General features: G+C 38.4%; 1 protein-coding gene across 13 annotated transcripts in view; it reads right to left on the reverse strand.

The window, feature by feature from the left end:
• The window catches only part of PHACTR4 (phosphatase and actin regulator 4), a 105,422-nt gene that overhangs the window by 29,238 nt on the left and 51,434 nt on the right, over nt 1–24,750 (reverse strand). For 5 of the 13 annotated variants that reach the window (XM_042245080.1, XM_060410624.1, XM_042245079.1 and 2 more), the window contains 3 exons: nt 5,560–5,587; nt 4,492–4,662; nt 3,396–3,476 (listed from right to left, as the gene is read on the reverse strand). In XM_042245080.1, the coding sequence (XP_042101014.1) occupies nt 3,396–3,476; nt 4,492–4,630 (220 nt within the window). In that variant the 5' untranslated portion in view covers nt 4,631–4,662; nt 5,560–5,587. Of the gene's footprint in view, nt 1–3,395; nt 3,477–4,491; nt 4,663–5,559; nt 5,588–19,739; nt 20,034–24,750 lie in introns of those variants that run through there. The other 8 variants (XM_042245070.1, XM_042245068.1, XM_042245069.1 and 5 more) reach the window with 3 other exon arrangements.

Here is a 24,750-nt window from a genome sequence, read left to right on the forward strand (position 1 = left end):
AGTGATCAGTCATTTCTCAAGTTACTTAATCAGGACTGTCTACTTTGAAGTAAAATTTCTTATATTTAATGCAAAGGGTCTGTGCTGAATGCTAATGGAGTAGAATAGAAATATTAATAGAATCTGGCCTGAACATCTATGAGTGCTTTGCAACCCCCAACTCAGAAAGTCCATGATATATTTTATAATACAGTCAAGTCAGAGCCATAATCAAGCCAAAAGCCATTTCTGAGTATGAAAAGAATTGCAAGGTTCAAATACTGCTTTTAACCTAAACTGGAGATCCATAAGCAGGCTGTAAGGCCCATCTCAGTTTCTTCTTACAGAATAAAGCTTAGGTCAGTTCTCTGGTTAGCATAGGGGCATCTTGTCCAATGGTTACAATTCCCTTATCAATTAGACCTTCAAGCTTGCTTCTAGGCTGAAAATAACTTAGATCAAAAGCCAGTAGGAAGCATATAGCAAAATTGACTGAATAAAGGTGAAAAACAAGAAGGAAGTAATGTATGGGGTTTGGCGAGTGAGCAAGAAAGGTGAGAGACAGGAGAGGGCATGGGGTAAGGAATAGTTATTATCAAAAAAGCAATGGCCAAAGGTGCTGTAAAAGAGGCATTATAATTGTAGTTACCCACCTAAATACCTAGAAGATTTTGTGTCCTACTGTAAAAAACAAATAGACTCATGAAAAAACAAGTTATACATGCTCATTACTCACCATGCAGAAAATTTAGAAAAACAGAAAGAAAAAATCTTTTATACTCCCATTCTAACATCCAGAAATAACTAATGCTAATAATATTTTAGTATATTTCCTTCAAGTTTGTTTTCTCTCCTTAGTTTTTATATAGTTGAGATAATAAATACATAATTTAATTAAAATTTGCAAATAAGCAACACAATCGCATGGTTCAAAACCTAGAGTATAATATTCCATCAGTTTGGTTCCTTTCTCCCACCAACCAATGAATATGATATATTTTTAAAACTTCGCTTTCAGATTTTGTCTTTCCCAAAGTAGCTCTAATGAAGAGAAATGAAATGCAACCAGTGTATTATAGTGTTTTCTGATAAGCTGCTTCATATAAGTCACACATTGGAGAAAGTTCTGACATTATTAAGCCAGCAGTGAGTGTTGAAATACCAAAGCATGATCTTCATGACAGACTAACAAGAAAGATTAGGGCAGCAGCAGGGGCGTGGAGATGTAGTTGATAAAAAAAAGAAAAGAAAATGACACAGCTCTATAGCTAGCACAAAGCTGAGGATGTACAAACACAAAGAGAATGCTTGCCCCAAGGATCCTTCACCAACCACTAAACTGCAATCCCAGAGTTAAAGACCACAGCCAGATAAGGAAGGCACTTTGGAGGGAAGATTGAAGGAAGTTTGTCCCCCCCGCCCCACCCCGCCGCCTTCAGTAAGAAAATAGACTTTAATATAGAAAATTAGGAGGTAATTATTGGAAGAAATAAAATCATTTTACGTTTACCCCTTAAGTTGAGATTCTTAAAAAAAAAATCAATTATCCTTTTTATGGTTTATTTAATATTTTTTCTTCATTAGATGTTTTCATTCCCACAAAAAATATATGCCCACTTATTTGCAATAACAGAGAAGGCAATGGCACCTCACTCCAGTACTCTTGCCTGGAAAATCCCATGGACTGAGTAGCCTGGTAGGCTGCAGTCCATGACATCGCTAAGAGTCGAACAGGACTGAGGGACTTCACTTTCACTTTTCACTTTCATGCACTGGAGGAGGAAATGGCAACCCACTCCAGTGTTCTTGCCTGGAGAATCCCAGGGACAGAGGAGCCTGGTAGGAGGTCGTCTCTGGGGTCGCACAGAGTCGGACACAACTGAAGCGACTTAGCAGCAGCATGTGCAGTAAAGGGGTGTGGAGTGGGAGGTACAATTGTGGGTATAAGATAGGCTCAAGCATATATTGTACAACAAGGGGGATATAGCCAGTATTTTGAAATAACTCTAAACCTTTAAAATTATATTCAAAAAGGTTTCTTTAAATAAATAAAATATAGATGGTATGGCATTGAATTTTACAGAAATATCTTAATCATTGTTTAGTATTTTTCATTGTCAAGTTTAACACCAGTAGAGAAAACGGTACAAAATAGAAATGTAAATTTCAAAAACATATTACCAGGAAAACACTTGAGTGAGCATCATGGACATTAAGAAATATTATAAAATGTTTCTCCTTGCCCCACAAAACAATTACTCTTCTAACTCTTAGATAATCCTTTCTTTGTGTTTTTATTATAGTTTAACCATATAATCATATATTTTCAAACACTGTTCTTTCTTTATACTTACAGAAATAATACAATATATATTCTTTCATGACTGACTTCAATTGCTCAGTATTACTGATGAAATTCACATTAAAGGAAGTAGGTATAGTTTGTATTGCCATATAATATTTCATCTTATCAATGTATATCCCAAGTTACTTATATATTTTACTACTGAGGACATTTGGCTTGTTTCCAGTTTTGCTCTGTTAATAAACATTGCGGCTATGAGCATATTTATACATATTTCCTGATACACGTGTATACATATGTTTTTGTTCCATATATACCAAAGACTGTACATAGGTTTTGGAGAAAGCAACGGCAACCCACTCCAGCACTCTTGCCTGGCAAATCCCATGGACTGAGGAGCCTGGTAGGCTGCAGTCCATGGGGTTGCTAAGAGTCGGACACGGCTGAGCAACTTCACTTTCACTTTTCACTTCCATGCACTGGAGAAGGAAATGGCAACCCACTCGTGTTCTTGCCTGGAGAATCCGAGGGACGGGGGAGCCTGGTGGGCTGCCGTCTATGAGGTCGCACAGAGTCGGACACGACTGAAGTGACTTAGCAGCAGCAGCAGTACATAGGTTTACATATTTCCAGCTTTGGTAGATTACGTTAAACTATTTTTCAATGTGATCATTCCACTTTAACACTTACTTATAACAATAGTTGTATGTAAATTCCACTTATTTCATACCCTCATCAGTTCTTGTTCTTGGTCATTTGGTTAATTTTAGGTTTTCTAGTTTATGCGTAGAGCTCTTTTATTTTGGTTTTAATTTGCATCTCTTAATTACTAATGAAGTAAGAAACCCACCTTTTTCTCTGTTTATTGGGCATCTGTATGTACTCTTCAGTGAACTGTCTGTTCAGTGCTTTTGCTGACTTTCCTACTGAATGCCTTTTCTTTTTTAATCAAAGTTTTAAAAATATATATGCTAGATGATGGAAGTTTTTTAAAGTCCCCTCCCCTCTCAACAACAGCAATAATAAAGAAAGAAAATTCAAATGCCTAGTCAGAACTAAAGACCAAGTGTACAGAGACAGGCATATGCTATTTGAGTGTATGCATACTTACTCTGCTCAGAGTCTTCCAACAGAACCCCTCTTTTAACCAGCTCTTCTCTCGGTTTTCGCATAGATATTTTTCTCTCTAAAACTAACATTAAATTAGAAAACAATACTCAGAAATGTGCGGACAAAAGTCAACATCTTAGGTAAAAGGATACAGTGGTTCAATTTCTATTCTTAGGAAAGAAAAGAATACAAAACCAACCTTCAAATTTTAAAACTTAATTTCTCTGGCATCCTGAGCTATTGGGAAAGTATCATTTCCAAAAGGAACTACACAAGTTCAGCTTTACAACACCGCCCCCCCCGCCCCGCCTTTTTTTCATGCCATGAGGCTTATGGAACCTTAGTTCCCTGACCAAGGATTGAACTCTGGCCTTTGGCAGTGAGGGGGAGGAATCCTAACCACTGGACTGCCAGGGAATGCTTTCCTTTTTTTTAAGAATTATTTGTTTATTTGGCTACACAGGGCTCAGTTGCTCTGTGGCAAGTGGGATCTTAATTCCCCAACCAGGGATGGAACCCAAGTCCTCTGCATTCCTTCCTTTTTTATGGAAATTTCAATAATGAGATATTATGGACGAACTTTTTCTGGGAGGAAGTAGCCAGAATAGGAAAAAAGAAGCATCTTAGGGCTTTGCTGGTGGTCCAGTGGTTAAGAATCTGTCTGCCAATGCAGGAAAAATGGGTTTGATTCCTGGTCTGGGAAGATCCCACATGCCACAAGGCAACTAAGTGCGTGTGCCACCGCTGAGACCAGGCTCTGGAGGCTATGCTCCCCAACAGGAGAAGCCGCTGCAGTGAGAAGCCTGCGCATGGCAACTAGAGAAACCCCACAAACAGCAATGAAGACCCAGTGCGGCCAAAAAAAAAAAGCATCTTAGACTTGCTGTAGTTCAGGAGCTCCATTCACCACTCAATTGATAAACATTAATCCCATCAAAATACTCAGTGAGTGACTACTTGGTTTTTTAATTCTAAAAGATTCAATTTCCTATTCAAATAGGGGGTTAGAGAAAATTGGGAAAGAGAATGAAAAAGTTAGGTACTTCCAGTGGAGAACTCTTTGACTCAGAACACATACATCAGTTTTACCATCTCACCTTCTGACGTCTCTTTGAATTTATCACTTCTTTTTTTCCGCCATTTCCAGGGCTTGAAGATCTTGCCAAAGCCCGAGAACTTGCTCTTCCTTTTGGTAGGAGGCGTTATGTCTCCTGCTTCCACGCAGTCCATGACCATGCCTAGGTCTGCACTGGGCTGACCTATTTCTTCTGTTGCATGAGAGGGAGAGAGGGAAGACAACAGCCAATTTATTATTTCAACATAATCTTGAAAATGTCCCTTCCCCTCTCTTCCTGTGGTAGTTGGAAAGGATCAGAGCAATGATGAACAATCATGCAGACAGACTCCTTGACATCACATGGACACCAGACATCAAAATCCATAACAGATAAATTACTAAGGGGAAAAAACCAAATGGAGCTGACACATCATCTTTGGACAAAAATTCAATGAGATGATCATAATCAGCTCAGATGTCTTAAAGGCACATGCACACACCAATGTGAATCTCTTCCTAATATGCAGATCTTGCCTCATTGTAGGCTTCTTGGCATGGGGGAAGGCCAGTTAACAATACTATCTCTTGTGTCACTGAAGCAGAGAATTCCACCATCGGTGAGTGAGTCATTTTCTCTGTTAAACACTGCCCTCTCCCTGCTCTCCTTTCTCAGGACATAAACAGTCAGGGAGGGGATATGTGTATGTTATCAGATTATTTTCTCCCTTTGCAAAAAAGACCTTAGGCCATTTGGGAGTACTAGAAGGGACTTTCGGGGTGGGACAGGGGTGTTAGAGATGCTTCAAAACAAAGGAAAAATTTTAAGTAGAGATGAGAGTTCAGTTTGCTTATCATAAGGTTGCTTTAGGGACAAAACTGATTCTAAAGATTTGACAAGAAACATAACTGACATGATAAATGTGCAGGACTGAAATGAAAGGCCATGAGTCCCTCATAATGACCATACATGCAGGGTTTAGTGAGTGAGCTTTAGTGGCAGAGAAAGAAGCAGCCAAGACTGGGCCAAGAATAATAATAATAATAAAAAGCAGGAAGGCAACAACAAAAAAAAAGCAGGAAGGCAACACAATACAACTTTGCACTCCACCTACGGTCCCAGGGCTCTTTGGAGAAGTCTAGAGGAGAAGAAAAAAAAGAGTCATGTGGAATAACAATCCTGGAATTCAAGTGGGGCCTTGACTTTGCAGAAATACATCAAGGGCCACATACTATATAGTCACATGTAATAAGTTAACATATTTATTGCAAATAACCTCACATTTCAAGCAAATAATGCATTTGGAGGTGGGGAGAAACAAAGGAGCATAATATAGGTACTAAAAAACCACTTAATAGATATTTTTTCACAAGAGAAAACACACAATCAACCAAGCATTAACTTTTTTTAAGAAACACATGCCAATTCAATCTTTTTTCAGTTGGTAGGTGTTGAGTCTAGGGAAGTCTGTTGATAAAGGTCAGATTTACACAATCGTAATTAGAATGACTGCAGTGATGGCTGCTGTTACATTATTTTGCCTAAAATGACAAGGGCAAAACAGGGGCCCGGTTCCTGAAGTGCAAGAGATGCAAAGGACACCACTGACGTCTTTACTTGAGGGCATCTTGGGTCTCGACTATTCTAATTCTTTACATGAAATGCAATAGAATATAACACTGGATCATATTTTTTCAAGGTTGGTTGCTCCTGTCCTGGGACAGACCACCAAGAGTAGCACTAGCGTGAACACGCGGTACTGCTTTTAAGAGTGAGTGCTTTAACTAAGACAGTATTCTATCAATTACGGAATGTCAGTGAGACCTGAAGACACTGCAGAGCATCCATTATATAATATTTAACATATGTTTATGATAACACTTTCAGGGATGGGGCTAAGTAAAATAAGCTGTTCTTTCTCAAATACTAGCCTTCCTTACTGAGGCAGGGATAGACTGAAACTTTAAATCTCTTGCTAACCCACCCAATGATTGAACTTCACTCAGTTCCAAAAGACACACAGGAAAATGCCTGTTTGGTTAAAAGTAATAGAGAAGATAATATAAAAAAACAAAAACCATGCCAAGACAAACAAAAAACCCTCAAACTAACAATGTGAAAGTAAAAATTCTAAGTGCTATGTGATGCTTTTACAAAGAAAAATAGCCAAAAAACTTTATAGAAATCTTAGGCAGTAACAAAATCACAGAAAGTTGTCTGTAAAGTCTTAAAATGAAAATACATCCAGTGTAGCCTGCTTCCACTATCTTTTTGATACCTCACCACCTTCTTGGCAAACAGATGGGGGAAAATGGCAGATTTTATTTTCTTGAGCTCCAAAATCACTGCAGATGGTGACTGCAATCATGAAATGAAAAGATGCTTATTCCTTGGAAGAAAGGCCATGACAAACCTTAACAGCATATTAAAAAGCAGAGACATCACTTTGTGACAAAGGTCAGTATAGTCAAAGCTATGGTTTTTCCAGAAGTCATATATGGGTGTGAGAGTTGGACCATAAAGAAGGCTGAGCACCAAAGAATTGATGCTTTTGAACTGTGGTGTTGAAAAGACTTTTGAGAGTCCCTTGGACAGCAAGGAGATCCAACCAGTCCATCCTAAAGGAAATCAACCCTGAATATTATTGGAAGGACTGATGCTGAAGCTCCAATACTTTGAACACCTGATGCGAAGAGTCAGCGCATTGGAAAAGATCCTGATGCCGGGAAAGATTGTACGTGGGAAGAGAAGGAGGTGACAGAGGATGAGATGGTGGGATGGCATCACTGGCTCAATGGCCATGAGTTTGAGCAAATTCTAGGAGATAAAGGACAGGGAAGCCTGGCGTGCTGCAGTCCAAGGGGTGACAGAGTCAGACACAACAACTGGACAACAAGAAATCGCCTTCTAAAGTAGGACTTAGTTTATCTGTTTTAGTTCTTCATTACATTGAACAATATGTATCCCTTTTCTTATACATTCAAAACAACAAAATCATGATATCCTTTCAAACATATTTATGCCTGCTAACATATGAGCTCAAAGTAAGTTCCATTTATATTAAGTCACAGTGTATCTGGAAAATACCAACAGCTTATGATAGAAAGGAATGCATCTGCCATCCAGTCACTGAATACAAAAAGCAAAGACAGCAGTTTTTCCTTTGATGCTTTATGCAAATGTGCTTAATCTTTACATCCATAAAACTTTCAGAAGCGGGTATGCCTCTTGCATCATGCAGTGAGCCTCAGCCACACCCAGTCCTAACCCAGTTATTATTACCCCCAATTCATTCATATTCTCACATTCTCCTTTCCATATTTTCACATTCTCCCTTCTCTCCTCCTCACTGTCATGACAAACAGAACATTATTTCCGTGACTCCCAAAGCTGTTCAAATACTTGGAATCAGTTCAGTTGCCTTTTCAAAACATGGAATCTGCAGGAGGTGGGCCCTAGAAATCTGTTTTCAAAAAACTTCCCAGGTGATTCTTAAGATCAGTCAGGTTGCTAAATTTAAATCCAGATACTATCTGGAAAGCTTTTGCATGTTAAGAGAGACAGAGGCAGACATTATCTGCACGCAACCTAATTCTTTGTTGAAGAAAAATAAACCAGAAAATCATGTCACCATTCTAGAGTTTCCGACTCAGGTAAATCATTCCTACAGAAGAATTGGGAGGATCTTCCCTGCGAGTTTCCTGGACTCAGACAGAATTTAAATTATAAATAAATAAAAAGTTTACATTAAGTTTTCCCCTAGATTTTAAAGAGAATTAGTCATTTATTATAAATTTTTTTAGAGACTAGCCACTTATTATTGTTTTTTTTTCCTTTTTCTTCTCTAGATTTATAACATACTATGTTCCATGTGTACTTGGGAATATAGTGTATTAGTGTATCAGTTAGTGACTGTAGTGGTCTATATAAGCCAGTTATGTCAGGTTGGTTTATCATGTTATACAAATCATTAATAAATATTCCTTTTGATATGTTGTCAGCTTGTTCTATCAGTTACTGAGAGAGGTATGTTGTTATTTATACCTATGAAAGTGGATCTGTCTCTTTACTTTTATTAATTCTTGCTTTATATACTTTAAAGCTGTATCTTCCTGTTGAATTGACCCTTTTATCATTATGAAATTCTCTAAATTGCTCTAATAACATCCTTGCTTTGTTTTTCTCTCTAGTTTAAAACTGTTGTCTTTTAGAGTGTTCAGTCCATTTATACCTAATGCTTTTACACACAGCTGGCAGTTAGAGGTCTACCATTTTGCTGTTTATTTTCCATTTGTCTCATTTGTTCTGTGCATCCTTGACTTGCAGTCTACATTTAAGTTAGTACTTTCACAGCATATAAAACAAGGCAAGAACTTTACATTTCAACTCCATTATTCGTGTTGTCATATTTTACTTATACATACATATAACAATCAGCCACAGAACACATTTTTGTGGTTTTAACAAATACTGTTCTTTTGTACTTCCTGCATACTTGCTTTTTCAGATATTCTTCATTTCTTCCTGCAATTCTCCGCTTCCAAGTAGAATAATTTTATTCCATTTATTTTGAAGGATATTTTCACTGGGTATAGTAGTTTCAGTTGGGGACTGAGTTTTTAAATTTATTTCAGGACTTTATACATGTAATTTCATTGGTTTTCTCTCCCCCCTCCCCCCCACCATTGGACTGCTTTTTGTTGTATGTTTCATTCTTTGGATACTTTCTATCAAAATATATAAAGGGTACAAATAGTAAAGCTAGGTATCTTATTAGAGCTTCCTTATAAACTAATTCGAGCTTCCCAGGTGGCTCAGTGGTAAAGAATCCTCCTGCTAATGCAGGAGATGCAGGAGGCTTTGGTTTGATACTTGGGTTGGGAAGATCCCCTGGAGGAGGAAATGGCAACCCACTCCAGTATTCCTGCTGGGATAATCTCATAGACAGAGGAGGCTGGTGGGCTACAGTCCAGGGGGTTGCAAGGAATCGGACACAACTGAGAGGCTTAGCACATAAACTAACTTGCCACCCACTTACGATGACTTCAAATTTCAACAGGAACCTTATCAGTCCTTTGTTCATTTCTGTTAGAAGTCATTACTTTGGCAGCATTATTACAATAGCCAGGACATGGAAGCAACCTAGATGTCCATCAACAGATGAATGGATAAAGAAAAACAAGAATGGATAAAGAAAAACAAATATCGTATATTAATGTGTATATATGGAATCTAGAAAAATGGTACTGATGAAACTATCTGCAGGGAAGGAATTAAGATGCACGTAGAGAACAGACTTGTGGACAGAGAAGGAGAAGGCGGGACGAACTGAGAAGGTCGCACTGACACATATATACTATCATATGTAAAACAGACAGCTGGGGGGAAGTTGCTATATAACACAGGGAAACCAGCCCGATGCTCTGTGATGACCTAGAGGGGTGGGATGGTTGGAAGAGAGAGAGGTTCAAGAGGTTCGATCAAAACTAACGATTTGCATTAGTTTTATGGCAAAAACCAACACAACATTGTAAAGCAATTTTCCTCCAATTAAAAAATCAATTTTAAAAATGAACTTATTCCTTTGTACTTAAATTGGATATAGCAATCAATTTTTATGATTTAGATCATTATTGTACACTATTTTTACATTGGATTATAGATTTTTCTTTCTTATTTATGAATCATATCCTGTGTTTGGAGTCTTCACTGACTGTTGTGCATCTTATTTCTTTACATCTTGTTTCAGGACTTTCCTGGCAATCCAGTAGTTAAGACTCTGCGCTTCCAGGGAAGGGGGTGTGGGTTTGAACCCTGATAGGGGAACTAAGATCCCACGTGCCACTGTGGCACAGCTGAAAAAAAAAAAAGATTCTGCTTCAAGCTGAAACAGATTCTTCATGTTGTTGATAAGATACGTGGGAGAGAGGACTCTGAAGTCACACTCTTAGGCATTTCTAGAGGAGACTAGTTTGAGAGTGCTCTAGAAACTCAACTTTTAGCCATTATTCAAAAGTAACACCTATAACTGATTAAAATGAAGTATTGATAAAGTTATTCCCATGTACTCTTTGCCTGCTGAAAGAAATAATTCTGAATCAAGGGAATCTTTCTCATGCATGAAAGATTTCAGAAAAAGAAGAAAGAGAAGCAGATTAATCATTCTTAACGAAAAGGGAAAGGGGTAAATCATCTCTTTTCCCCCAAAGTCAACTATACTGACACCAAAGGGAATTCACAAAAACTTCATTCCATCAAATGTCCTACATATGAAGAGTAGGATCTTTAAGTAATTAAATGGTAGTAAGAGGTAGCCCGGAGAAGGCAATGACACCCCACTCCAGTCCTCTTGCCTGGAAAATCCCATGGATGGAGGAGCCTGGTAGGCTGCAGTCCATGGGGTTGCTAAGAGTCGGACACAACTGAGCGACTTCACTTTCACTTTTCACTTTCATGCATTGGAGAAGGAAATGGCAACGTACTCCAGGGTTCTTGCCTGGAGAATCCCAGGGACGGGGGAGCCTGATGGGCTGCCATCTATGAGGTTGCACAGAGTTGAACACGACTGAAGTGACTTAGCAGCAGCAGCAGCAAGAGATAGCCAGTCAAGCCTTCCCTACTTACATTCAAGAATATTCCCAAGAAGGGAAGGTAGCTGACTGAAAGTAGACTTATAATAACATTCTTTGGAAAGACCTACTCAGCCATCTGCCTAAATCCAACTTTGAAGAGTATGAAACAGGTATTAGCCTCCCATTATTAAACTCCATTTGGGCATATATTCTTCTTTAAAAAACAAAAACAAAAACTAACAAAGTATTATTTAGAACTAGAGGGACCAGGGTCAAAAAGCTTAAGTTCTCATTAACATTCACACAAAAATCTAGTAGACTCAGCTTTGGAAGATGGAAGCTGCCTAAAGATATTATTTCTGACAGTGTTATTTAGAGTGGTATATAACTGTGAATATCTTAATGTATAACAATGGGTATATAAATAAACTTAAAATTTTATATAAAACTACATAATTATTAAAACTAGGTTTCTAGAGTAATTAATAATTCAAGGTTAACAATGGTATATATTTATTTACATTTACATTATTTACATATTACATTCTCTAAACTATACTACACATTAAAAAGGAGAATGGAGGGAACTAGTCTAAAATGTAACCATCATTTGATGGTAGGATTATGGGATATTTGTTTTTCTCCTTTCTAGCTTCTTATATTTTTTTTGTGTGTGTTTTCCTTTACAATGAACATGGATGGCTTTTATAATTGGAACAAAAACAAATTCACTTTGAAAGTGGGAGCTCATGACAGTTAATAAAGTCCAGCATATACATAAATACACAATGGAAAACAACTCTTCCTAAACAATGAAAGTGAAGTTGCTCAGTCATGTCTGACTCTTTGTGACCCCATGGACTGTAGCCTACCAGGCTCTTCTGTCCATGGGATTTTCCAGGCAATAGTACTGGAGTGGATTGCCATTTCCTTCTCCAGGGGATCTTCCCGACCCAGAGATTGAACCCAGGTCTCCTGCATTGTAGACAGATGTTTTACTGTCTGAGCCACCAGGGAAGTCCTAAAAAGCTTTATATTTTTGTGTTATTAATGTTATGCTACATCAATCATGTTAATATAATTTTCATTAATTCACTTCAATTAAAAACCAACTGTCTACAGAAAACTAGGTTCCTATAAAAATGAATTATTTCCCACGTAAAAATCACAGTCTGAACTATTAAGCAAATTAAACCACTCAAGGCCATTTTCTTTGGTATCTGGAATAGTGATACATGAAGCTAGAGAACAAAGTTAATGGTAATCTAAATTCACCAGGTGTAAGCTTTTCAGCTGTGGAATGAAGCATTTTAAAGTATGCACAAATCCTTGATGGGGGTGGTTGATTAGAGCTAATTGAAGCCACTAATCTCCGTAGCATTCTTGAATCCATTAAAACTGTTCAGGTTTCTTACTATGAATTTTTGTCTGACATGAAGAAAATTCAATTGCACCACTTAGAAAACTACAAAAGAGAGAAAGAAAAACTAATGGATGAATAAATGATACAACAAAAAGTATAATTCAGATGTCTAGAAACCATTTTTAAAAATTTTAATGATACAATTACACCTCAAATATTGTTTCTGTACTCCTAAATAAAGGACTTAGAGCGCGAGTTTGAAACCACTCATAAGCAAATTCGCACATCAACCAAACATTTGTTCTCAACAACTCTGATTTTACAACCGTCTCCCTCCTATTGTCAATTTCACAGAAGAAATACAGGAGTCACATTCGGGTATCTCATTGTTTAAATTAATTACGGAACTTAAAATGTATTTATGGTCTCATTCTGTTTTCCATGAGAGCCAAAAGAAGGTGGTTTCCCTCCTTGTTTCCCTTTGTTTGCCAGAAAACAGGGTGTAGAATGCTGCTTATAGTTTTATGGTTGTGTGTTCCAAAGAAGTCACGTTAATGCAGGCCACTAGGAAAGCTGTGGAGGTCCTGGTGCTTTCTAGAGCGGGTGGAGGTTAGGAGTGCAAGATACCTAACTAAATTACAGTCTGGAGTTTGAAGCTTCAGTAGTATCTTGAAACTGTGCCCCAGTGTTTAAACTACTTACTTCCTCCTTCAAGTTGTAGTACCTCACATTTCATCGACTTCTTTTTGTAAATTTAACTAATTAAATTATGCATTCTCTTTGGCTGTGCTAGGTCTTTGTTGCTGCGTGCTAGCTTTCTCTAGGTGCGGTGAGTGGGGGCTACTCTCTAGTTGCTGTACACTGTGGGCTTTTTCACTGCAGCGGCTTCTCCTGTTGTGGAGCACAAGCTCTAGGTGCATGAGCTTCAGGAGTTGTAGCCAACGGGCTCAGCAGTTGAGGCTCGCGGGCCCTAGAGCGTGCAGGCTTCAGTAGTTGTGGCGCACAGGCTTAGCTGCTCTATAGCACGTGGGATCCTCTCGGATCAGGGATTGAATCTGTGTCCCCTACACTGCAAAGCACCTTCTTAACCAATGGGCCACGAGGGAAGTCCTAGACTTATTTCTTATGTATTATGTAGAGTTCTAGCAGTTTCCTTTTCAATCCTCAGTTTTTTCCTGGTTGGTATTTAACTCAATGTTTTTAGTTCAGGCTCAGTTGATCCAGGTGAATTTCTGAGGTGATTTTTAAATAAATGTATAGTAGTATTAAAAAATTACTTAGTACTTTTCATCTTCAGATAAAGTATTCATTGACTAGTTGCTGTGGATACATATTATACCTACATTACTTGCTAGAGGTAAAGGATAAAACAGGGTTAAACAGTAAGCCTAGTTCATTTTAGAATTGGATTTACAACCAATTCTTGGTCATCCAAGTTGGAAGCCAAGTTAAGGCACAGGCAACTGCAGTTGACAGATAACTTGGTTTTCAAGACAGTCTTCTTTATTCACTAGGTTTAGTAATAAGCAACAAACTTACTGGGACTGTCTTAGTTCGAGCTCTATTTCTTATACCTTATTGAGTTTTAAAAAATGTATAGAATTTAAAGTGTATAAAATTCTCCTTTTACCCACAAAGCTTTTAATAATCAGTTATTGTCCAAAACTTAAAAATACATAGCTTTGTGCAATGAGATACACATACTCCATTATCACGAGGCACCAATTATCTTTTTTTTAAGTTCAAGGAATACAGCATAATGATCTGATTTACATATATAGTGACCAATTACTTTTATAATCTCATGATTCTGTTTAATTTCCTTTTATGCCCATCTAACAGCATTTTAACAGCATTAGAACTCTGTAAATGGAGAACACTAATTTATGGTACTTACACTATTGTACTTGCTTTTGCCTTCGAAAAGAGGATTATTATTGGATTTAAAAAACTGTTTTAGAAAACTGCAACAAAATTACAGAAGGCAAAACTTGCCACTAATGAACAAAGCAGGCTTTGTCTGCAACAGGTCCATAACTTCCCTTGGAAATACTGCATAGTTCTGACCTTTGGGAAAGAGAATTGGGAAAGCACTCAAGAAGACAGCTCTTTTCTGTACCTGCAGGTAAATTAGGTCTGAGATTCCAGCTCTAGGAAAACAGTTCTTTGACCATAATTGCACCAAGAAATTATGGTGCTTTACTCTGGCAAATTGGATGTGTATAGTTTTTTGATAAAAGTTGCAAGTTGAAAGTTTTTATAGTGAGGTGCAAGATAATATATTCTCTCATGGAAAAAAACTTTAAACCTCTCAAAATTAACCAGCAAGTAGAAAGAAGGAATACATTATTGTGACAATGGGCCATTCAGAAAATAATTTTTGATTGGTATTCTACATTCAATAACAACAGAAAATCCTTTAAGGAGTTCATGACAGACCCCTACACTTTCTCCTGATTCTTGCATCACATGAAGAAAGTAATCCTGTTCCTTCTTTCTCAGAAGCATTTATTTTTAGGTCTAGATAGGTATGAGAGACGTCTGATAATTCTGATGACCAAGTAGTGACAAGTGTTCTTTCAAGTCTCATGAAGAAGTTTATTTTTAATTAGTCCATCTATTATTCATTTCTATGTTAATACTGTTATATAACTATATTAAAATTTGTCTATCCACCAATCTCCTGACATTGCTTCCAAATAATGTATTATTTCTAAAGCACCTTTCCCCAAACCACTCCTATTTTCATGTCTAAGAACCAACAACAACAAATTTAAGAGCAAAATGAATCAAATACTGATGGAAAAGGAATGAAGGGAAAATATGACAATATAATATCTTTTGATTCAGCATATCCTTATACATCAATAACCTCAGATATGCAGATGACACCACCCTTATGGCAGAAAGTGAAGAGGAACGAAAAAAGCCTCTTGATGAAAGTGAAAGAGGAGAGTCAAAAAGTTGGCTTAAAGCTCAACATTCAGAAAACGAAGATCATGGCATCTGGTCCCATCACTTCATGGGAAATAGATGGGGAAACAGTGTCAGTTCCTTTATTTTTGGGGGCTCCAAAATCACTGCAGATGGTGACTGCAGCCATGAAATTAAAAGACACTTACTCCTTGGAAGGAAAGTTATGACCAACCTAGATAGCATATTGAAAAGCAGAGACATTACTTTGCCAACAAAGGTCCGTCTAGTCAAGGCTATGGTTTTTCCAGTAGTCATGTATGGATGTGGAGTTGGACTGTGAAGAAAGCTGAGCGCGGAAGAATTGATGCTTTTGAACTGTGGTGTTGGAGAAGACTCTTGCGAGTCCCTTGGACTGCAAGGAGATCCAACCAGACCATTCTGAAGGAGTTCAGCCCTGGGATTTCTTTGGAGGGAGTAATGCTGAAGCTGAAACTCTGGTACTTTGGCCACCTCATGAGAAGAGTTGACTCACTGGAAAAGACTCTGATGCTGGGAGGGATTGGGGGCAGAAGGAGAAGGGGACGACGGAGGATGAGATGGCTGGATGGCATCACTGACTTGATGGACACGAGTCTGAGTGAACTCTGGGAGTTGGTGATGGATGGGAGGCCTGGCATGCTGCGATTCATGGGATTGCAAAGAGTCAGACACTACTGACTGAACTGAACTGAACTGATCCTTATACAGAGGAAAAGTAGCAAGGGGGAGAGGGCAATTAGTGACTGAAAGATACATGTTGGGGCCAAAAAAAAAAAAAAAAGAGCTAGACAGGGGGAATGGAAAGGCAAAAAGAGAAGGGCAGCTCTAGACTAAATGGCTGGGTAGAATTTATTAAAATTCTTTCTGCCTAATTTAGGGATATGTGATAATTAGCTGTTTATTTTAATATGATAACATAGTAAAGGATTCCAGTGAACACAGAAATAGCTTTTACATTGATTGAGAATTACAGAGTATTATTTGAAAGTTTTATCTCAGTAATTTTTATTTTTGGCCACAGAGCATGGCTCACAGGATCTTAGTTCCTTAACCAGTGATCGAATCCACGCCTACCCTGCAGTGGGAGCATGGAGTCTTAACCACTGGACTGCCAGGAAAGCCCCTATCTCAGTAAACCTACAGACCTCTCCTATAGATATATTTCATTTTAGGATTTTTTTTTTAATATGAACTGCTGAGGAAAACTATTTCCTTGAATGGACATCACAGCATAAATTCTTACACTGCAGAGTAAGAATTCAAATTCTCTACTGGCTCACCTGTTGTTAGAGAGAACCTACAGTAAAAATACTTGTTTTTACATAACATCTCATAAATTTGCATGTGAGTTCTCCTGCAAAGTTATTTATTTGAAAGCAGACTCTTCTTGGTTAACACCTCGATACTTCCATTATAAGCCATGGGTGGCTAACAACTTTAAAAAATGGAATATGTCTTAGACAAATTTTAAAATATGTAAAGCTTTTACTTTTAATATTCTGCATTCTTTTAAGATTTACTTGTTTGTTTGTTTTTGGCTGTGCTGGGTCTTTGTTGCTGCGCAGGCTTTTCTCCCATTGCAGCAAGCAGGGCCCACTCTAGCTGTGGTACTTGAGGTACTTGGGCTTCTCATTGTGGTGGCTTTTCTTGCTGGGGAGCATGGGGGCTCTAGGCGCTCGAGCTTCAGAAACTGCTGCTCCTGGGCTCTACAGCGCAGGCTCAACAGTTGTGGTGCATGGGCTTAGTTGCTCCACGGAATGTGGGGTCTTCCTGGATCAGGGATTGAAGCTGTGTTTCCTGCATCGGCAGGCAGATTCTTTACCAATGAGCCACCAGGGAAGCCCAATATTATAAATTCTTAACTAGAAAGTAAACTTCTTAAAGGCACAGACAGGAATTATACCCATAGAGTCTGCCACATTCACAGTGCCTTGAAAATAATAAGATATCAATACATTCATCTGTTTATTTTTGCATCATTTGGCTTGCCAAACCCAGTACCATCAAGTTTGAAGCTTAAAACTAACTACTGTCTTACAGGCCGAGAACTTTGAACAAATGACTTAGCTCTTAATTTACTTTCTACATTTATCTTTCCAAAGATTCTGGTAAAATATTCTTACCAGACACCTACCCATTGAAATGCTTTTAAAATTTCATGAAGAAACTGTTTGGTAAAAGACTTTATAGTAATGGTATACTCCTCAAAGTCATCAATGTTGAGCCTTCAAGACCTGGTCCTGATTTGCTCAAATAGAATACATCCTGAATTCTAAATGATAGAATTATAAATGATAAAATTAAGTCTGTCCATGAAAATAGCTTATCGTTACCTTTGAATTACATAGATAATAGGAAATAAAATCCAAAAATTAAACTCAGAATATAAAAGCCTTAGTTAGGTACCCGAGTGATCGCTATTTCTTCTTCATAGGTCTTTTTTTTTTTTTTTTTCCAGCCGCACTGTGCGTCTTATAGGATCTCAGTTCAAGAACCAGGGATTAAACCCAGATCATAGCAGTGAAAACTCAGAACCGTAGCCACTAGGCCACCAGGGAAATCCCTACTTCAGAAATCTTTTATTAGGGTTGTTGGTAGGCAGAAAAACTGATGAATGATGAGTCCTACTTTTTTTATAGGCAGAAAAGATTATGAATTTTATCTACTGAGATGAAATTTTTTGTCTAGTATTAGATGTTAAATGAGCATTCTGCATAAATATCACCACTCATTAGTAAGTAGTACCTGCTTACCCATCTTGCTTTTCAAAGACCTTTCATTTCCATCTCATAGATAAATGCCTAGCATGATTTACATCCTGACTTATTAACAAAGAACTATCTTTGTAGTAGAAACCACAGGAAAATTTAGTGGCCCAAAAGGGAATTGACTAAATTCTGGAGAGTGGTTACCTCTGGGAGCAAAGAAGCAAAATGCTATCATAAGGGAATGTGGGCATAGAGAGAGGGGATGGGGGAAATATCTCCATTTTTAATTTTATCTCTTAAGATAAGTAGAAGCCCCAGAGGGTCTTTTATATTTTCCTCTATACCCTTTTCTACCTATAAAATATTTCACTAAGAAAAAAAAGTGAGCTACTGAATTGATATGGATTCAGCCCTGGTGATCAAAGTAAAGTCAGTCAAGTTCTGATCTCAGTTCTAAAAATCTGTGGCTGAATCACTTACTTTGCAACTGATGTACCCAAGTTTCAATAAAACATGAAAATTATTTTGTAGGAATTTCATCTGGCAAGTTCTTAGGGGAAAACACACCTCTAGAAATGAAATTACATTAAATCACAAGACATATTTGCGAGTGTTACCTGTGTTCCCACACTTCATGGCTTTCTTTAAAGTCACTAACATTTTTTATTTCTGGGGGAAAAAAAAGTAGCCTGGGACTGAACATATTTTATGGTGCTTCATAAATCAAAGAGAAGGTATAAGAAGGTATAAACCTTTTTTTAAAAAAGTATAATGTCAAGAAATGATTCACAGGTTTTCCCCCACTCTGTTTATAGTTAACAACCCTTTAATGAATATCCACTTAAATCTATTTTTTTCACCTTTCCATCTTCATCTTATACAAAACTGCACAATGTTAGGAAAACGAGTCTCAGTGACAGTGAACTTCCATTTCACTTACATTCTTTGTAACTCTGGCTACACTTACAATGATCAGCCTGGTCTCCAGCTATTTCTGAGACAATAACACTTCAAATGCATAGCACTGACTTCAGAAATATTTATACCAAGTGTTGCCTTATGAGAAACGGAAACACCAGCACAATGGAAGAAGCTTGAGACTTATCTGGAAAATGTACAACTGAGTCTCAAACATTAACTTAAATCTTAAAAATGGTCCTGTTGGGAATTCCCCAGCAGTCCAGTGATTAGGATTCTGTGCTTCCACTGTAGGGGGCACAGTGGAACTGGTTCGGGAACTAAGATCCCTCATGCCATGGCCAGAAAAACAAATCAAACCAAAACAAAACATGTCCTGTTTACAGAAGTCAACAACTCTAGTTCTATACCACTGTATATATCAACAGTTCAAGTCCTGTAAAACAGCAGTAAAATACCACTGATTTCTAAACAACCATGAGTTCTTATAGCACTTATTTTCTGCAAGGGTAAGAAATTAACAGATGGTTTCCTAGCAATATTATCTTAAAAGTCCAAAAGGATCAAGTAAAACAAAACTATGAGTTGTAAATTAATATAACTGAATGAAAAATTAACATATTTTTCTTCATTTATTCTTCACAAAGTGATTAAACATCCTAAAGTTAAAAACATCAAAATCCTCACACTCAAATTCCTATAAAATATTCAACTTCACCTGTAAACCTGCCTTGCCTCTGTCAAGAGTTTGTTTTATTGCCTTCTATTACTCACCAACTCCATCTGGATTTACCGGTCTGGAGATGTCAGCTTGCCCCATGATTATGTTGTCTGAAGTGTCTCACAACAGCAAATTGTCCCGGACCAAAGCAAACTTTTCTTAAATGATAAATCCACATAAGGAGGGGTCGTGCACTCCTCTCTCAGTGTCACCGCCAGACATCAGAACACGGCACCAGGTCAGTTAATCTACGGGAGTTTCTGTTTCCCTGTATCCCGCCCGGACCAGGCACTGGTGGTTCTCACAAATATGTCTTCACCCTGGCTCTCTTCACACAGGAATGCCTGTCATTCCAGAGTGCACACTGTGAAGAGCTCCAGGGCAGGAAGGGGAGGAGACTGCCAACATTCTAGTTGCTGAGAGGCACAGCCCTGAAAGTCCACACCTACTTTTTCTGACACTGAGCTGGGTTACAACTTTCCAGACTCCCAGTCACGAAGCGAGACTACCAAAGACTTCAATTTAATTTTAATTTAATCACACAAAAAACATCAGGGTTATGCATAAGCAGGCTGATGGGAGCAGAAGTCCGTTCAAAGGTATGTTCTAGACAGGCTTGCCTCAAAATCAGACCATTCTGACTCTTCACTGCTTGCCCTAAAACTGTATCTCCTATCTGTGAGAGCACACTCAGAGCAGAATGAGATTTGCGTACTGGGAATTAATAACATTAGAGATAATATTTTAGAACTAAATAGACTTTTTCTAAAAATAAAAAGAAATATATCCGAAAATCTGGCTCACTAAAATAGTAAAACTGAAATAAACATTTGTAAGATATTATGTAATACTTCAGGTTTCCCTAGTGACTCAATGGTGAAGAATCCACCTGTCAATGCAGAAGATGTGGGTTTGATCTCTGGGTTGAGAAGATCTCTTGGAGAAGGCAACTCACTCCAGTATTCTTGCCTAGGGAATCCCAGGACAGAGGAGCCTGGAGGGCTTAAAGTTCATGGGGTCACAAAAGAGTCAGACATGACTTAGCAACTGAACAACAACAACAACTTGTAGTACTTTTCTTCCTGTTTAAATTCAATAATAATATTGAGGAATCAAGATTGCTGGGAGAAATATCAATAACCTCAGATATGCAGATGACACCACCCTTATGGCAGAAAGTGAAGAGGAACTAAAAGCCTCTTGATGAAAGTGAAAGAGGAGAGTCAAAAAGTTGGCTTAAAAGCTCAACATTCAGAAAACGAAGATCATGGCATCTGGTCCCATCACTTCATGGGAAATAGATGGGGAAACAGTGGAAACAGCGTCAGTGTCTTTATTTTTTGGGGCTCCAAAATCACTGCAGATGGTGACTGCAGCCATGAAATTAAAAGACGCTTACTCCTTGGAAGGAAAGTTATGACCAATCTAGATAGCATATTAAAAAGCAGAGACATTACTTTGCCAACAAAGGTCCATCTAGTCAAGACTATGGTTTTTCCAGTGGTCATGTATGGGTGTGAGAGTTGGATTGCGAAGAAAGCTGAGCGCCAAAGAATCGATGCTTTTGAACTGTGGTGTTGGTGAAGACTCTTGCGAGTCCCTTGGACTGCAAGGAGATCCAACCAGTCCATTCTAAAGGAGATCAGCCCTGGGATTTCTTTTGGAAGGAATGATGCTAAAGCTGAAACTCCAGTACTTTGACCACCTCATGCAAAGAGCTGACTCACTGGAAAAGACTCTGATGCTGGGAGGGATTGAAGGTGGAGGAGAAGGGGACGACAGAGGATGAGATGGCTGGATGGCATCACTGACTCGATGGATATGAGTTTGAGTAAACTCTGGAAGTTGGTGATGGACAGGGAGGCCTGGCGTGCTGCGATTCATGGGGTCACAAAGAGTCGGACATGACTGAGTGACTGAACTGAATAATTTTGAGCACTATATTAAGGAGCTTTACCTGTCTATATCCTTTAATTATCACCACAACTAAATAGGAATTGTGAAGAATATATTATTTATCTTATTATCAGATAAGAATACTAAAGCTAGTGAGGTCAAATCCTGTGTTTGTCAAAGCCCTAATATTCCTTTAACAAAAGACAGCTACCCCTGAAAATGAGCTTTTAGCTTAAATCTTTGTTCTGCAAACTCAGATTCCAGGAAGATTTCTAGTATTTGGATTTTTCCCTTTGCCTTTCATTAGCACTGCTCTTCTTTCCCCATTATCTTATCGCTATTATCTGTTGTTGTTTTTTTTTAATTTTGTGGCCATGCTTCCTAGCATGAGGATCTTAGTCCCCCCACCAGGGATTGAACCTATGCCCCCGTGGTGGAAATGTGGTGTCTTAACCACTGGACCTTCAAGAAATTCCCTCTATTATCTGCTCTTGATTAAACAGCAAAGGTAAGGAATAAGAGGCTGCCCTCATAGCTCAATTGGTAAAAGAATCTGCCTGCAATGCAGGAGACCTGGGTTTGATTCCTGGGTTAGAGAAGATCTCCTGGAGAAGGATATGACAACCCACTCCAGTATTCTTGCCTGGAGAATCCCATGAACAGAGGAGTCTGGCAGACTACAGTCCCTGGGGTTGCAAGAGTTGGACACAACTCAGTGACTAAACCACCACCAAGGAATAAGAAAATGACAATGCTAAGGCATCAGTAAGAAAAAAATGTGTACACTTGGACAAAAACTAGTTGTTAGTAATAGTAGTAAAAAAAATATGATATTGACCTTTAAAATTGGGAAGAATTAAAGGAAAAATACATTGAAATTTTACATTGAAAGAATGCTCCAACCTAAGAAATGTCAAATACCTTCAAAGCTGGCCCTTACATTTACTAGCCTAAAAGAACACCATGTGCAATAGCACCTCTGACTACTGGAAAATGCAGAAGGAAAAGGTGGGAAAGACATTCCCCAGCACCTAGTAGACACTCAACATATCATAGTTATCATCATCATGAAGAAAACACAGTATATAGTTTAAGAAGATGAACTTTGGAGGCAGACTACCATTTTAATTCCAGCTCTATTACAGGGTGTGAACACTAGGCAAGTTACTTCATCTTCCTGGGCCTCAGTTACCTAATCTGTAAAGTGGGCATAACAATACTTAGCAGTACAAGGCAGTAGTAAGGATTAAATGACACAAACAGAAATAAAGCACTTTATAATGTGTCTGGCTCATGGGAAGCTCTCAGTAAATGCAAGCAATACTCATCATTGTTGTTACAGTGAAAAAAAAAGTCAAAAAAGGAGAGCTTAGGCCCGAAAACCCAACCATTACCAAAAAGTTAGTCAGAAACGGAAGACGATGACATTTCTGTACCATGAATCCAGAGAGCAAACTGGAAGAAGCAGGCCAAGGAGGAAGTCTGAACACAATCAGGGTTGGTGCACAGAAACATTAAGCAGATGGAACAGCCCAGACGTGTGGACTATCATGAATTAGTTCAAAACAAGCACATTAAACACACACACACACATACACAGAGCCTGGAAACTACTACAGAATCTAGTTCATGCTGACAGAACCATACAAGAACAGAACAGACAGGGAGTTTCTAAATGGCCCAGTGATTAAGAATCTACCTGGCAATGCAGGGGACATGGGCTCAATCCCTGGGTCAGGGAAGATCTCACATGCCACAGAGCAACAAAGCCCGCAGGCTGCAAATACTAAATTTGTGCTCTAGGGCTCCACAAGAGAAGCCGCTGCAGTGAGGAGCCTACACACCTCAGGAAGAGTAGCCCTTGCCCACCTCAACTAGAGAAATCCTGTATGCAGCAACAAAAACCCAGCATAGCCAAAAATAATTTTTTTAAAAAAGAGTAGAACAGATAGATTTAAGGATCCTTATCTCATATGGCTACTGTTTACCATCTGCCAAATTTAAATGCCCAGCTTGACTTGGCTCACTGCTAATCTTGGGTATTTGAAAATAGTAATAAATCCAAGGCCTCCAAGGTGGCTCAGAGATCAAGAATCTGCCTGCCAGTGCCGGAGCTTCAGGAGACTCGGATTTGATTCCTGGATTGGGAAGATCTCCTAGAGGAGGAAATGGCAACCCACTCCAGTATTCTTGTGGGGATAACCCCATGGACAGAGGAGACTGGAGGGCTACATTCCACGGGGTCGCCAAGAGTCAGACATGACTGAGTGACTGAGCATGCATGCACAATAAACAAAAGATTAAATAAAGAATCTTAGTGATCATCTGGCTCAATCTCCTACTCTCTATAAAAGAAAGACTGAAGGTTCAAGAAGTTAAATGCTTTGCTCAAAAAAAAAAAATAAATAAAATAAAATAAAATAAAAATAAATGCTTTGCTCAGAGACAGCACTAAAACCCAAGTCTCCTGATTCTAACTCCAGGACTCACTTTGGTTCTTGTAAAAATGGCTAAAGATATATTTATTTCCTAAAGATAGAGTCATTTCCCAGGGAAATCCATACTCTACAACAATCACAAATCTCTCAGAAATTCTAATTCTGTCACCTATGTACCAAACCAGACTGGGAAAGGAGTATGTCAAAGCTGTATATTGTCACCCTGCTTATTTAACTTATATGTAGAGTACATCATGCAAAATGCCGGGCTGGATGAAGCACAAGCTGGAATCAAGATTGCCAGCAGAAATATCAATAACTTCAGATATGCAGATGACACCACCCTTAAGGCAGAAAGCAAAGAGGAACTAAAGAATCTACTGATGAAAGTGAAAGGAGAGTGAAAAAGTTGGCTTAAAACTCAACATTCAAAAAGCAAAGATGATGGCATCTGCTCCCATCACTTCATGGCAAATAGATGGGGAAACAATGGAAGCAGTGACAGACTTTATTTTCTTGGGCTCCAAAATCACTATGGATGGTGACTGCAGCCATGAAAGTAAAAGACGCTTGCTCCTTGGGAGAAAAGCTATGAAAAACCTAGACAGCATATTAAAAAGCAGAGACATTACTTTGCCAACAAAGGTCTGTCTAGTCAAAGGTATGGTATGGTTTTTCCAGTAGTCATGTATGGATATGAGAGTTGGACCATAAAGAAAGCCGAGTACCA

Source organism: Ovis aries, chromosome 2 (assembly GCF_016772045.2).
Source record: "Ovis aries strain OAR_USU_Benz2616 breed Rambouillet chromosome 2, ARS-UI_Ramb_v3.0, whole genome shotgun sequence".
Lineage (NCBI taxonomy): Eukaryota > Metazoa > Chordata > Mammalia > Artiodactyla > Bovidae > Ovis > Ovis aries.